We start from the raw sequence: 13,574 nt of genomic DNA, 5'->3' as shown, positions 1-13,574 counted from the left end.
TGCTCTCCATAGCCAAACATGATGAGAGCAGCACACATAGTGCTCTACATAGCCAAACATGATGAGAGCAGCCAACATAGTGCTCTCCATAGCCAAACATGATGAGAGCAGCCAACATAGTGCTCTCCATAGCCAAACATGATGAGAGCAGCACACATAGTGCTCTCCATAGACAAACATGATGAGAGCAGCCAACATAGTTCTCTCTATAGCCAAACATGATGAGAACAGCACACATAGTGCTCTCCATAGCAAAACATGATGAGAGCAGAACACATAGTGCCCTCCTTAGCAAATTTAGGGGCTTTCATGGGAGGGTTTTTTTTTTCATTTTAATTTTTTTAAGGCAGCTGGGTGAACCTAAAGACCTTTAATGATAACAAAAGCATGTTCAAAAGTGAGAGGTCCACAGGGAATTAAATTACAGTAATATGGTCATTATTACAAAACATGGGGAACTAATGGGCAATCGTTACCATATGCAGAAAGAGAAGCAATCATTACAATATGTGGGCAACTAATGGACAATGGTCACAATACGCCTTTCAATTTCTACTAAAATACTACTTCACCCAAAAAAGTTTAAACATTTTGCGATAAATGATGCCCTCAGTGAAAGTTTTGATCTACACTCCTCTTTATATATATTGTTGGATTCATAGAGATTCCAGGTTCTCCATACAGAAGTTTCCACCATGGAGCCACTATAGAGACTTGGGATGGCATACCTGGGCTGGAGGCTCCTCCTGTCTCTTCTGTAGTATTGGTGGTGACAGGGTTTTCCTCTCCAAGGGACAAGTCAGGGTCTGCACTGGCATTATCCATCGATGGCTCTGCAATATACAGTTGTGCTCATAAGTTTACATACCCTGGCAGAATTTATGATTTCTTGGCCATTTTTCAGAGAATATGAATGATAACACAAAAACTTCTCTTTCACTCATCGTTAGTGTTTGGCTGAAGCCATTTATTATCAATGATCTGTGTTTACTCTTTTTATATCATAATCACAACAGAAACTACCCAAATGACCCTGATCAAAAGTTTACATACCCTGGTGATTTTGGCCTGATAACATGCACACAAGTTGACACAAAGGGGTTTGAATGGCTATTAAAGGTAACCATCCTCACCTGTGATCTGTTTGCTTGTAATTAGTGTGTGTGTGTGTATAAAAGGTCAATGAGTTTCTGGACTCCTGACAGACCCTTGCATCTTTCATCCAGTGCTGCACTGAGGTTTCTGGATTCTGAGTCATGGGGAAAGCAAAAGAATTGTCAAAGGATCTGCGGGAAAAGGTAGTTGAACTGTATAAAACAGGAAAGGGATATAAAAAGATATCCAAGGAATTGAGAATGCCAATCAGCAGTGTTCAAACTCTAATCAAGAAGTGGAAAATGAGGGGTTCTGTTGAAACCAAACCACGGTCAGGTAGACCAACTAAAATTTCAGCCATAACTGCCAGGAAAATTGTTCGGGATGAAAAGAAAAACCCATAAATAACTTCAGGTGAAATACAGGACTCTCTGAAAACATGTGGTGTGGCTGTTTCAAGATGCACAATAAGGAGGCACTTGAAGAAAGATGGGCTGCATGGTCGAGTCTCCAGAAGAAAGTCATTACTACACAAATGTCACAAAGTATCCCACTTACAATACGCCAAACAGCACAGAGACAAGCCTCAAACCTTCTGCCACAAAGTCATTTGGAGTGATGAGACCAAAATGTAGCTTTTTGGCCACAACCATAAACACTACATTTGTCAACCAGGCCTATGATGAAAGGTCCACCATCCCTACTGTGAAACACGGAGGTGGATCGGTGATGTTTTGGGGATGTGTGGGCTACAAAGGCACAGGAAATTTGGTCAAAATGAATGGCAAGATGAATGCAGTATGTTATCAAAAAATACTGGAGGAACATTTGCCTTCATCAGCCAGGAAGCTGCGCACGGGACGTACTTGGACATTCCAACATGACAATGATCCAAAACACAAGGCCAAGTCCACCTTTCATTGGCTACAGCAGAATAAAGTGAAGGTTCTGGAGTGGCCATCTCAGTCTCCTGACCTCAATATCACTGAGACACTCTGGGGAGATCTCAAACCTGCCGTTCATGGAAGACAGCCCATGAATTTACAGGAACTGGAGGCTTTTTACCAAGAGGAATGGGTAGCTTTACCATCTGAGAATATAAAGAGCCTCATCCACAAATACCACAAAAGACTTCAAGCCGTCATTGATGGTAAAGGGGGCAATACACCGTATTAAGAACTGGGGGTATGTAAACTTTTGATCAGGGTCATTTGGGTAGTTTCTGTTGTGATTATGATATAAAAAGAGTAAACACAGTTAATGGATAATAAACCTCAGTGCAGCACTGGATGAAAGATGCAAGGGTCTGTCAGGAGTCCAGAAACTCATTGACCTTTTATACACACACACTAATTACAAGCAAACAGATCACAGGTGAGGACGGTTACCTTTAATAGCCATTCAAACCCCTTTGTGTCAACTTGTGTGCATGTTATCAGGCCAAAATCACCAGGGTATGTAAACTTTTGATCAGGGTCATTTGGGTAGTTTCTGTTGTGATTATGATATAAAAAGAGTAAACACAGATCATTGATAATAAATGGCTTCAGCCAAACACTAACCACGAGTGAAAGAAAAGTTTTTGAGTTATCATTCATATTCTCTGAAAAATGGCCAAGAAATCATAAATTCTGCCGGGGTATGTAAACTTATGAGCACAACTGTAAATACTGCAATCATTAATGTTTTCCCTAATGTTTTAGCCTAAGTCATAGCTGTCCACCTAGAGACTCTACAAAAGACCAAAAAGCTCCATAGACCAAAAAAGTCTTAAACATTTCACCCAGCAACTCTCAGGTTTAGGAGAACTGAGGCCCTCAATGATAACTCTGATCTACAGTCCACTCTATATAGTATCAGGTTCATATGAGCATATCCATGTTCTCCACATAGAAATTTCCCCCCATGGGGACACTGTGTGGATATCAGATGCCATACCCGGGTGGGAGACTCCTCCTGTTGTAGGGTTGGTGGTGACAGGGTTCTTCACTTCAGTGGGGAAGGAAAGGTCCGGGCCTACACTGGCAGTGTACATCGATGGATCTGTAATAGAAATACTGTAATCATTACTGTCTTCTCTGCATAATTTATAGTTGTCCAACTAGCGGCTCTCCAAAAACTTTCTGCTTCCTGAAATCTCCATGGATGCTACTAAAACTATAAAAAATAATGATATTGAACCCAGCAGCTCTTGTCTGTAAGAGAAATGATCGTTCTGATCTAAATGAGTTATAAAATCAAAAACGAAGCCAAAGAAATCATATGGAGAAAATAATATGTACCAGTACAAGACTCAGGGGAATGTTCACAAATGGCAGGAGCCTAGCCAATAAAATGGAGGAACTGGAGCTGCTATTACACGAGGAGGCTGTGGACTTCACGGGAATAACAGAAACTTGGTTTGACAGCTCACATAACTGGCTGGCAAACATCCAGGGGTATTCCTTGTATCGGAGGGACGGGGAGGGGTGTGTCTATATATCAGGAGTGATTTACGGGTAGAAGAGAGGAATGACATCAGTGATGGGGCAAGGGGGGAGGTGGAGTCTGTATGGGTGGAACTCCAAAGTGTAGAATTAAGGTGGAAATGAATAGTGGAGGGTATGTTAGAGGCCTCCTAACCTAAAGGAAGATGTGGAGTTGGATCTCCTTTCACAGTAAGAGATGCCAACGAGGCAGGGAAATGTCATTGCGATGGGGGGGGACTTCAACTACCCCCGACATTGAGGGGACAGCGCACTCAATAAAGGCCCACCATTTCTTAAATGTCTTACAGGACAGGTCCCAATGGGTGGATTCGTCGACTAGAAATGATGTATTGCTAGGTCCAGGGCTTTTCTTTCAGCAGGAACGCGGGGGAACGCAGTTCTGGCACCTCCAGCAATGAACGTATGTAATGGAAAGGAGTGCTGGGGTGTGCTGGAGGGTCTATTGACGCTGGATGCTTGGGGAATCTATTGTCGCTAGTAAGGATCTATTTTTGCATGGGGGTCTATTCTTGCTGGGTAGGTCTATTGTTGCTGGTGGGGGGTCAATTGTTACTGGAAGGGATCTACTGTTGAGGGAGAGGTCTATTGATGTTGGCTACTGGGTGATCTGTTGTTGCTGCTGGGGGTCTATTGTTGCTGGGGTGATGAGGAACGAGGGGAGTACAAGAACACTAAACTTCAAAAGAGCCAACTTTTCTAAACTGTGCTTAATACAACAAGATATTAAGTGGGACCAAATCCTTGAAACGTTGAACACAAAGGAAAATGGGAATGCTTAGTGCTTTAAGAACATATTAAATAAAAGTATCACAGAGTGCATTCCGAGGAGCAATAAATATAGAAGAACAAGGGTTAAATCTGGGTGGCTGAACCAATACATAAAAATTAATATTAAGGACAAAAAATGTCCTTTAAAGGAGAAGTACGGGGGAAAGCGTATTTGGCTGTATGTCTCCTGTGGATCACAAGAGTGCAGTTTGTTTTGCACTCCTGTGACCCATTTTTCAGCACAGAACGGGCTGAAATCCGCTTTGTGCTGACGTCACAGAACTCGGTCCAGGCTCATCATCACAACCAAATCCCTGGACCGACACCCAGCTCAGGCTCTCAGCGAACCACTGAGAGCCTGAGGCGGCCGCCACCCACCACCTCCACAGCCCAGCGCTTCAGTGAGTGAGGAGGCAGAGGGGGCAGAGTGGAGAGCTGTGACTGACAGTCACCAGCTCATTGTTCGTGAAGCTCTGAGAACCGAGCGATCGGTGGTGTTCGATCGCTCGTTTCTCAGTGTTAGAGGCGCCCGTGGGACCAATGCTGCATCCACCTAGGTAAGTATGAATCTGAAAAAAAAAAAAAAAAAAAAAAACATACTTCTCCTTAAAAAAGTACAAAGTGGAGGAGTTAGTGTCCGCATTCCAACACTACAAGGAATGCAATAAGAAGTGTAAGAACGCAATCACGGCGGCTAAAAAAGACTATGCGAGACACATAGCGGAGGAAAGTAAAATCAATCCGAAAAAATGTTTTAAATATATTAACAGTAAAAAGGCGAGGTCAGAACACATAGGCCCCACAAAGGACGAGGAACTGATGACAAGGAGAATGCAGCTGTACTAAATTCTTTCTTCTCCTCAATCTTCACACAGAAAAATGAGGGGTATAACAACCATGGCTGTATTGTTAGTAACACATCACAGGATCTACACTTGTGGCTAACAGAAGTCGGAATACGGAAAGAATTAGAGAAGCTTAACATAAATATATCTCCATAAACTATGTACAGGGTTCTTTACTGTAAGAGCAGCAAGGATGTGGAATTCCCTTCCACAGGTGGTGGTCTCAGTGGGGAGCACTGATAGTTTCAAGAAAATATTGGATAAGCACCTGAACGACCGCAACATACAGGGATATACAATGTAATACTGACATATAATCACACACATAGGTTGGACTTGATGGACTGGTGTCTTTTTTCAACCTCACCAACTATGTAACTATGTCCTGGACCGGATGGCTTACACCTGGGAGACCTCAAAGAACTCAGTCAGGTTATATGCAGACCGCTATTCTTAATCTTCATGGACAGCAAACTGACATGATTGGTACCAGCTGATTGGCGGAAAGCCCAAACGGTACCAATATTCAAAGAAGGGCAAAGACATATTCCTGGAAACTTTAGGCCTGTCAGCCTAACATCGATAGTATGTAAACTATTTAAGGAAATGATAAGGGACTATATCCAGGAATTTGCTGATGAAAACAGTATCATTAGTAGTAATCAGCATGGGTTTATGAAGGGTCGCTCTTTCCAAACCAACCTATTAGCATTCTACGAGGAAGTGAGCTGCCATCTGGACTGTGATAGGCCGGTGGATGTGGTGTACCTGAATTTTGCAAAAGCATTTGTTAGAGTCCCCCACAAATGCTTAAAGCGGAGTTCCACCCAATATACAACTAGGTCTTAATTTAATCTGTAAGCTTTAATCTACCAACTGAGGTCTGAGGCATAGACTATAAGCTTTGTTCTTGGATAGAAATGACTACAAGCACTACATTTGTTCTCCCTGGAGAAGAGAAGCTTGAGAGGAGATATGATAGTGATATACAAATATCTCAACGGTGATCCCAGCGTAAGTATGAAACTTTTCAGTCCCAGGGAGAGTAATGCCGCGTACACACGAGCGGAATTTCCGACAGAAAGAGTCCGATGGGAGCTTTTCATATATTCCGATCGTGTGTAGGCCCCATTGGACTTTTTCCGTCGAAAATTCAGACGGACTTAGATAGAGAACATGTTCTAAATTTTTTCCGACGGAACTAATTACTATCGGGAAACCCGCTCGTCTGTATGCTGTTCCGACGTACCAAAAACGACGCATGCTCTGAAGCAAGTACGAGACGGAAGCTATTGGCAACTGGCTATTGAACTTCCGTTTTCTAGTCCCGTCGTACGTGTTGTACGTCACCGCGTTCTGGACGGTCGGACTTTGGTGTGACTGTGTGTAGGCAAGACAGCTTGAGCGTAATTCCGTCGGAAAAACCTTCAGAGTTTATTTCGACTGCAAAACCGGTCGTATGTACAGGTCATTAGAAGACACAGGGCCACATGATGAGACTGGAAGAGAAGCGGTTTAACCTTAAGCTGTGTAGGGGTTTTTTTTCACAGTCAGGGTGAAAAGAATGTGGAACTCCCTTCCACAATCGGTGGTGTCGGCAGGCAGTAGGGATAGTTTTAAAAGACTCTTGGACATGCATCTCCGCTAAAACATTATACAGGGATATGGGAAATTATTTTCTACAGGCACACACATCTACACAGGTTGAACTGGATGGACTGTTGTCTATATTCAACCTTACCCACTATGTAACTATGTAAATCCCATGTTATATAGTATCAGCCTTATATGAGCATATCCAGATTCTTCATATAGAAGTTCCCCCCATGGGGCCACTATGTGGACATCAAATGCCATACCCGGGTAGGAGGCTCCTCCTCTCTCTGCTGTAGCATTGCCGATGCCAGGGTTCTCATCTCTGGTGGGGCAGGACAAATCTGGGCCTGCACTAGCATTGTACAATCATGATGATAACAGCACACATAGTGCTCTCCTTATCCAAACATGATGAGAGCAGCACACATAGTGCTCTCCTTATCCAAACATGATGAGAGCAGCACACATAGTGCTCTCCTTATCCAAACATGATGATAACAGCACACATAGTGCTCTCCTTATCCAAACATGATGAGAGCAGCACACATAGTGCTCTCCTTAGCCAAACATGATGAGAGCAGCACATATAGTGCTCTACACTGAAGAAATGGATGCACTCCAAGATCCATCAAAATTCTTATTTAATGAATGAACATCCCAAGTGTTACAGACAGTTCAAATGGTAGACGCGTTTCACACACTGGCAATGAATAAGCGCACCTGTTAGTGTGTGAAACGCGTCTACCATTTGAACTGTCTGTAACACTTGGGATGTTCGTTTTCTTCAGTGTTGATCGTATGCGGAGGCGAGCCGAGGTGGGCACCCGTGAAATCATTAGGCTTCCTGTCTCACCTGGAGCAGCAAGTTCTTTTGTTTGGACATATAGTGCTCTCCTTAGCCAAACACGATGAGCATCACACATAGTGCTCCTTAGCCAAACATGATGAGAGCAGCACACATAGCGCTCCCCTTAGCCAAACATGATGAGAGCAGCACACATAGTGCTCTCCTTAGCCGAACATGATGAGAGCAGCACACATAGCGCTCTCCTTAATCACACATGATGAGAGCAGCACACAGTGCTCCTCAGCCGAACATGATCACAGAGCAGCACACATAGTGCTCCTCAGCTGAACATGATGAGAGCAGCACACATAGCGCTCTCCTTAGCCAAACATGATGAGAGCAGCACACATAGTGCTCCTCAGCCGAACACAGGGATAACTAAGGCATAGTTTAATAGTGACAGGCCCACACAGGGGATTCAATTATAGAAATATGGTCATTATTACAATACATGGGCAACAAATGTGCAATCATTGCAATACGCAGGAAAAAGCATTTCAATATGCGGGCAACTAATGGACAATGGTCACACTACGCCTTGTTCCTTTCAATATCTACTAAAATACTGCTAAACCCAGCAAAAGTTTAAAAATTTAACCAATCAGCTGTAAGTGATGAGAGAAATGATGCCCTCAATTAAAGTTTTGATCTACACTCCTCTTTATATATTATCAGATTCATAGAGATTCCAGGTTCTCCACACAGAAGGTTTCACCATGGAGCCACTATAGAGACTTGGGATGGCATACCTGGATGGGGGTCCTCAAATGTCTCTTCTGTAAGGTTGGTGGTGACAGGGATCTCTTCTTTGGTGGAAAGGGCCAAGTCTGGGTATTCACTGGCATTGTACATCAATGACAGAGCTGTCCAACTAGAGGCTTGTGGGCAGGAGGCCTACTGTGTGTGTGTAGATAGCACCCGGCTGCCCTGGTCAGGGGGAAAGGATTAATGTTTTGCTGCCTTTACCCCAGTTTGTGCAGAGGCTTTCGCTGGGGTCCAGCCTCCCTCCTGTGATCTATAAAAGGGAAGGTTCCGGATTCTAGGGACGTCTAAGGATCTCTGGGGAAATGCATGGGGAACCTACGCTAAAGACTTGCTGGGACCATTGGTCCGCTATGGAACTCTGTTTATCAGAAGAAACCTAGAACATGGACTTATCTGTTAGAGCACCGCCAAACTTGGACTTTCCTCTAAGAGACTTCACCTGTGCAGGTAACCTGGGGCAGCCACAGTTAGGTTCAGTTAGGGGAAAGACGTTATTTCATGTTATACATGTTCTGCCAAAAGTTCAGTAAAGTTGTTTCAACTGCTCAAGGCCTGGTCTGAAGTTACTCAAGGGTCTCTCCAAGGAACCAGGGTCTGAAATAGTACATTGGGAGTTTGTGGATATCACTGTAATACAAGGTTAGCCTGAGTCTAAGAAGAGAAGGACGTTGCTATGGGTAACCACAGGAGGAAACAGCAACCAGTCATTGGCATGGTACCTGGTTAGCTGACGGGTCCTGCAGTAGCAAAGGAGTTTGGTGTTCAAACTCCCTCCCTAGCTGTCTGTCTCCGCTGGTCTCTAGGAGCGGAACGGCATTTTTTGAGAGCTATGGCCTGGTCACTAGGTACGCAAGGCAATAGTTAGGTGAGAGCATGAATGAGGTCTGTGCTGGCTGCTCGGCAGGACCCTATTCTGTTACTGGGAGTGAGGTAACAGAGGTAGGCTGACTGGTGGAGTGGGCATGGGCTCTGCATGTCCCTCCTAATGCAACAAATACACCTGTACATGTGTGTAGGACAAGGGACAACATCTTCCGGAGAGACTGCGCATACAACACCACACACAAGTGGCTCATCTCTGAGTTGGGGGACTGCCTTAATGTTTGACTCTTCACATGACCGTGGTCCCTGCCTGGTCCTGGGCATTGGTGAGCATGCCTTTGGGGGAGGTGTTGCCCCTGTGCCATGATAAGTGACCCCGGACACCACCTGGCATTGCCCAAAGAACTCACCCCAGGTGGGTAGTCCTCTTATGTGACCCAGAACTTGGCACCCAATGAGTTAACAGGAAGCATGGAGGCAAGGTCCATCATTGCCCACCTACCAATTACCACCCGCAGCCCCCCTACAGGCTCTCCGAAGAATCCATTAGTCCCAAAAGCTCCATGGGCCAAAAAAAGTCTTAAACATTTCACTCAGCAGCTCTTAGGTTTAAGAGAAATGAGCCCCTCAGTGAAAACACTGATCTAGAGTCCACTCTATATAGTATCAGGTTTATATGAGCATATCTATGTTCTCCACATAGAAATTTCCCCCCATGGGGACACTGTGTGGATATCAGATGTCATACCTGGGTGGGAGACTCCTCCTGTCTCTGTTGTAGGGTTGGTGGTGACAGGGTTCTTCTTTTCAGTGGGGAAGGAAAGGTCTGGGCCTGCACTGGCAGTGTACATCGATGGATCTGTAATAGAAATACTGAAATTATATCTGTCTTCTCTGCATAATTCATAGTTGTCCAACTAGCGGCTCTCCAAAGACTTTCTGTTTCCTGAAAACTGTATGAATGCTACTGAAACCATAAAAAGTAAAACTATGAAACCCAGCAGCTCTTAATTGTAAGATAAACAAGACCCTCAATGATCAATCTGATCTAAATCCTATGTTATATAGTATCTGGTTCATATGAGCTTATCCAGATTCTTCATATAGAAGTTCCCCCATGGAGCCACTATGTGGACACCAGATGCCATACCTGGGTGGAAAGCTCCTATTGTCTCTGCTGTAGCATTACCGATGCCAGGAAGCTCCTCTCTGGTGGGCAAGAACAAGTCTGGGCCTGCACTGGCATTGTACACCGATGTCTCTGCAATATAAATATTGCAATTATTATTGTTTTCTGAGTCTAATGCAGTGTACACACGGTCAGACTTTTTGACCGGACTGGTCCGACGGACGCCGACGGACCAAATCCGGCGGACAATCCGATCGTGTGTGGGCTTCACCGGACCTTCAGCGGACTTTTCCAGTCGCAAATCTGACGGACTTTAGATTTGAAACAAGCTTCAAATCTTTACATCGTAACTCAGCCGGACCCAGAAATCCGCTCGTCTGTATGCTAGTCCGACGGACAAAAAACGACGCTAGGGCAGCTATTGGCTACCGGCTATCAACTTCCTTATTTTAGTCCGGTGTACGTCATCACGTACAAATCCATCGGACTTTGGTGTAATCGTGTGTAGGCAAGTCCGTTTGTTAAAAAGTCAGTCGGAAGTCCGTCAAAAGTCCATCGAAAGTCCGCTGGAAAGTCTGTCGGTCGAAAAGTCCGCCCGTGTGTACACGGCATTAGTCATAGCTGTCCAACTAGAGGTTCTCCAAATAATCTTTGAGTTTTGAAAACTTCATGGACCAAAAAAGGTTTACCCAGCAGCACTTAGCTTTAAGAAAAACGAGCCCCTCAGTGATAACTCTGATCTAAATTCTGCTCTATATAGTATCAGGTTCATATGAAAATATTCAGGTTTTCCACATAAAGGTTCCTCATGGAGCAAATGTGCATCAGAGAGATGCCCTACCTGGGTGGGAGGCTCCTCCTGTCCCTGCCAAAGTGCTGGGGGTGACTGTGATCCCCCACTAGGTTGGGGTACATTGAGCCTATTTCTAGACATACAAAAATTGAGATAATGAGGAGCAGGGATGAAGGGAGACATTTCGGGGTTGGGGGTGAATAATTTAGCTGCAAAACTGGAATTTTTATCTTTACTGAAACTTCATTGAAATTATTCAGTAGGTTCACCCAGCCAGTTTAGGGAACATTTTACTGAAAAAAAAACAAACCTCCAATGCAAGCCATGAGACTCCCTCCATGCAAGCAGTAAAAGGTGCTCCATGGAGAATTATGGGTTTAGTAGCAGCACACATAATGCTCCCCATAGCCAAAACATGATGAGAGCAGAACACACAGTGCTCCCCGTAGCCAAACACGATGAGAGCAAAACACATAGCACTCCCCGTAGTCAAACATGATGAGAGCAGCACACATAGTGCTCCCCGTAGCCACACATGATGAGAGCAGAAAACACAGTGCTCCCTGTAGCCAAACATGTTGAGAGCAAAACACATAGTGCTCCCCGTAGCCAAACATGATGAGAGCAAAACACATAGTGCTCCCCTTAGCCAAACATGATGAGAGCAGCACACATAGTGCTCCTCAGCTGAACACAAGGATAACAGAGGCATAGTTCAATAGTGACAGGCCCATACAGGGGATTCAATTATAGCAATATGGTCATTATTACAATACATGGGCAACAAATGGGCAATCATTACCATGAAGAACCTACAATAAAGGCCTATGATCCGCTATGGAATGCAAATTTGCTGGATAAAACCTGGAACTTCTCTGTTAGAGCACTGCCAAGCTTGGACTTTCCTCTAAGAGACTTCCCCTGTGCAGCGAATTTGCATTCCTCAGCGGACCATAGGTTCCAGCAAGCCTTTACTGTAGGTTCTCCATACATTTCCCCAGCATTCCCTGGACACCCCCTAGGATCCAGACCTCTTCCCTTTTATAGAACATGGGAGGGGGACTGGACCCCAGCTAAAGCCTGCGCACACACCAGGGAAAAGGCAGCAAAACATTAATCCTTTCCCCCTGACCTGGGCTGTGCAGCCTTAAACAACATTATAGATTGATGGATCTGTAATATAAAAACTGCAATCATTATTCTATTTTTGGCTTAAATCATAACTCTGTCCAACGAATGTTATTGTCCTGAAAACTCCATGGACACTACTAATCCACAAAAAGATTTACAAAATTTCACCCATTAGTTCTTAGTTATAAGGCCTTCAAAGATAACTCTTCTGATTCTAATTAGTATCAGGTTCATATAAGCATATCCAGGCTCTCCTTATAGAAATCCCCCCCCCCCCCGGGGGGCCACTACTGTGTGGTTATGAGATGCCAAACCTGGGTAGGAGGCTCCTCCAGGGTCTGCGGTAGTGTTGGTAATGACAGGGTTCTCCCCTCCAGTGGAAAAGGACAAGTCTGGGTCTGAACTGGCATTGTACACCGATGGCTCTGTAATATAAATACTGCACTCATTATTGTCTTCTCATCTTAAGTCATAGCTGTCCATCTAATGGCTCTCCAAAAACCTTTTGTGTCCCGAAAACTCCATGAACGCTACTAAAACTCAGCAGCACTTAGTTATAAGAAAAATAAGGCCCTCAATCAAAACTTTGATCTACATCATAAGTAGTATCAGGTAGTATCAGGTTCATATAAGGTTCTGCACATGGGGCCACAGTGTGGACATCAGATGCCATACCTGGGTGGGAGGCTCCTCCTGTCTCTGCCGTAGTGTTGATGGTAAAAGGTATCACCTCTGTGGTGCCGTAGAATGAGACTTGTTCAGCACTGTTGATATTTGTAGATGTCTCTGAAAGATATAATATTCAGATAGGTGAGGGGGTCCTAGATTTAAATAGGAAAGATTAGGTTGGCTCTTTCATTATAAAGTTGTGGCAACCGTGGAAATGCCAAGTCCTGGCATCTGCATCTGTCTTAGTCTTGAAGGTCGGGTCCTTCAGAATTCTTGGAGTTGCTCCAGGAGACCTGCCCAAGATGGCAGCTCAGTTCACTCCCCCATATTATGATCAATGGCTTTTTTCATAACAAAGCCAACCCAAATCCCAGTGCTAGTCCTAACACTAACCGTAACCAAAAAGTCAGGTCACTGCAGCTGCCATTGTATTTCTTTCTAGGTGTAATCAAAAAAGAGAAGCAAGGAAAGGATTCTCAACTACTCCTAAACACCTATCCGGTATTTCCTCTATGGGAAATAATGACCATACCTTGGCCTTACCCTTTATGGGGATTTAACTCCGGTATCACGGATAGTGGATAAATAAGAAATCAGAGATAACAGGATTTGATTGTCCCCTGAG

The 13,574-nt window shown here is 44.3% G+C and overlaps 1 protein-coding gene across 8 annotated transcripts in view; it reads right to left on the bottom strand.

Moving 5' to 3' along the window:
* Positions 1-13,574, bottom strand: part of LOC141145694 (mucin-13-like) — a 76,996-nt gene that overhangs the window by 54,900 nt on the left and 8,522 nt on the right. For 4 of the 8 annotated variants that reach the window (XM_073632560.1, XM_073632561.1, XM_073632565.1 and 1 more), the window contains exons 2-6: positions 12,956-13,066; positions 12,595-12,705; positions 10,378-10,488; positions 9,976-10,086; positions 3,034-3,138 (exon numbers count right to left, since the gene is read on the bottom strand). In XM_073632560.1, the coding sequence (XP_073488661.1) occupies positions 3,034-3,138; positions 9,976-10,086; positions 10,378-10,488; positions 12,595-12,705; positions 12,956-13,066 (549 nt within the window). The remainder of the gene's footprint in view (positions 1-3,033; positions 3,139-9,975; positions 10,087-10,377; positions 10,489-12,594; positions 12,706-12,955; positions 13,067-13,574) is intronic. The other 4 variants (XM_073632562.1, XM_073632568.1, XM_073632563.1 and 1 more) reach the window with 3 other exon arrangements.

Source organism: Aquarana catesbeiana, linkage group LG05 (genome assembly GCF_042186555.1).
Source record: "Aquarana catesbeiana isolate 2022-GZ linkage group LG05, ASM4218655v1, whole genome shotgun sequence".
NCBI classification, from domain to species: Eukaryota; Metazoa; Chordata; class Amphibia; order Anura; family Ranidae; genus Aquarana; species Aquarana catesbeiana.
Note: the sequence above shows the minus strand (reverse complement) of the source record. Positions and strands in the feature narration are given on the sequence as shown.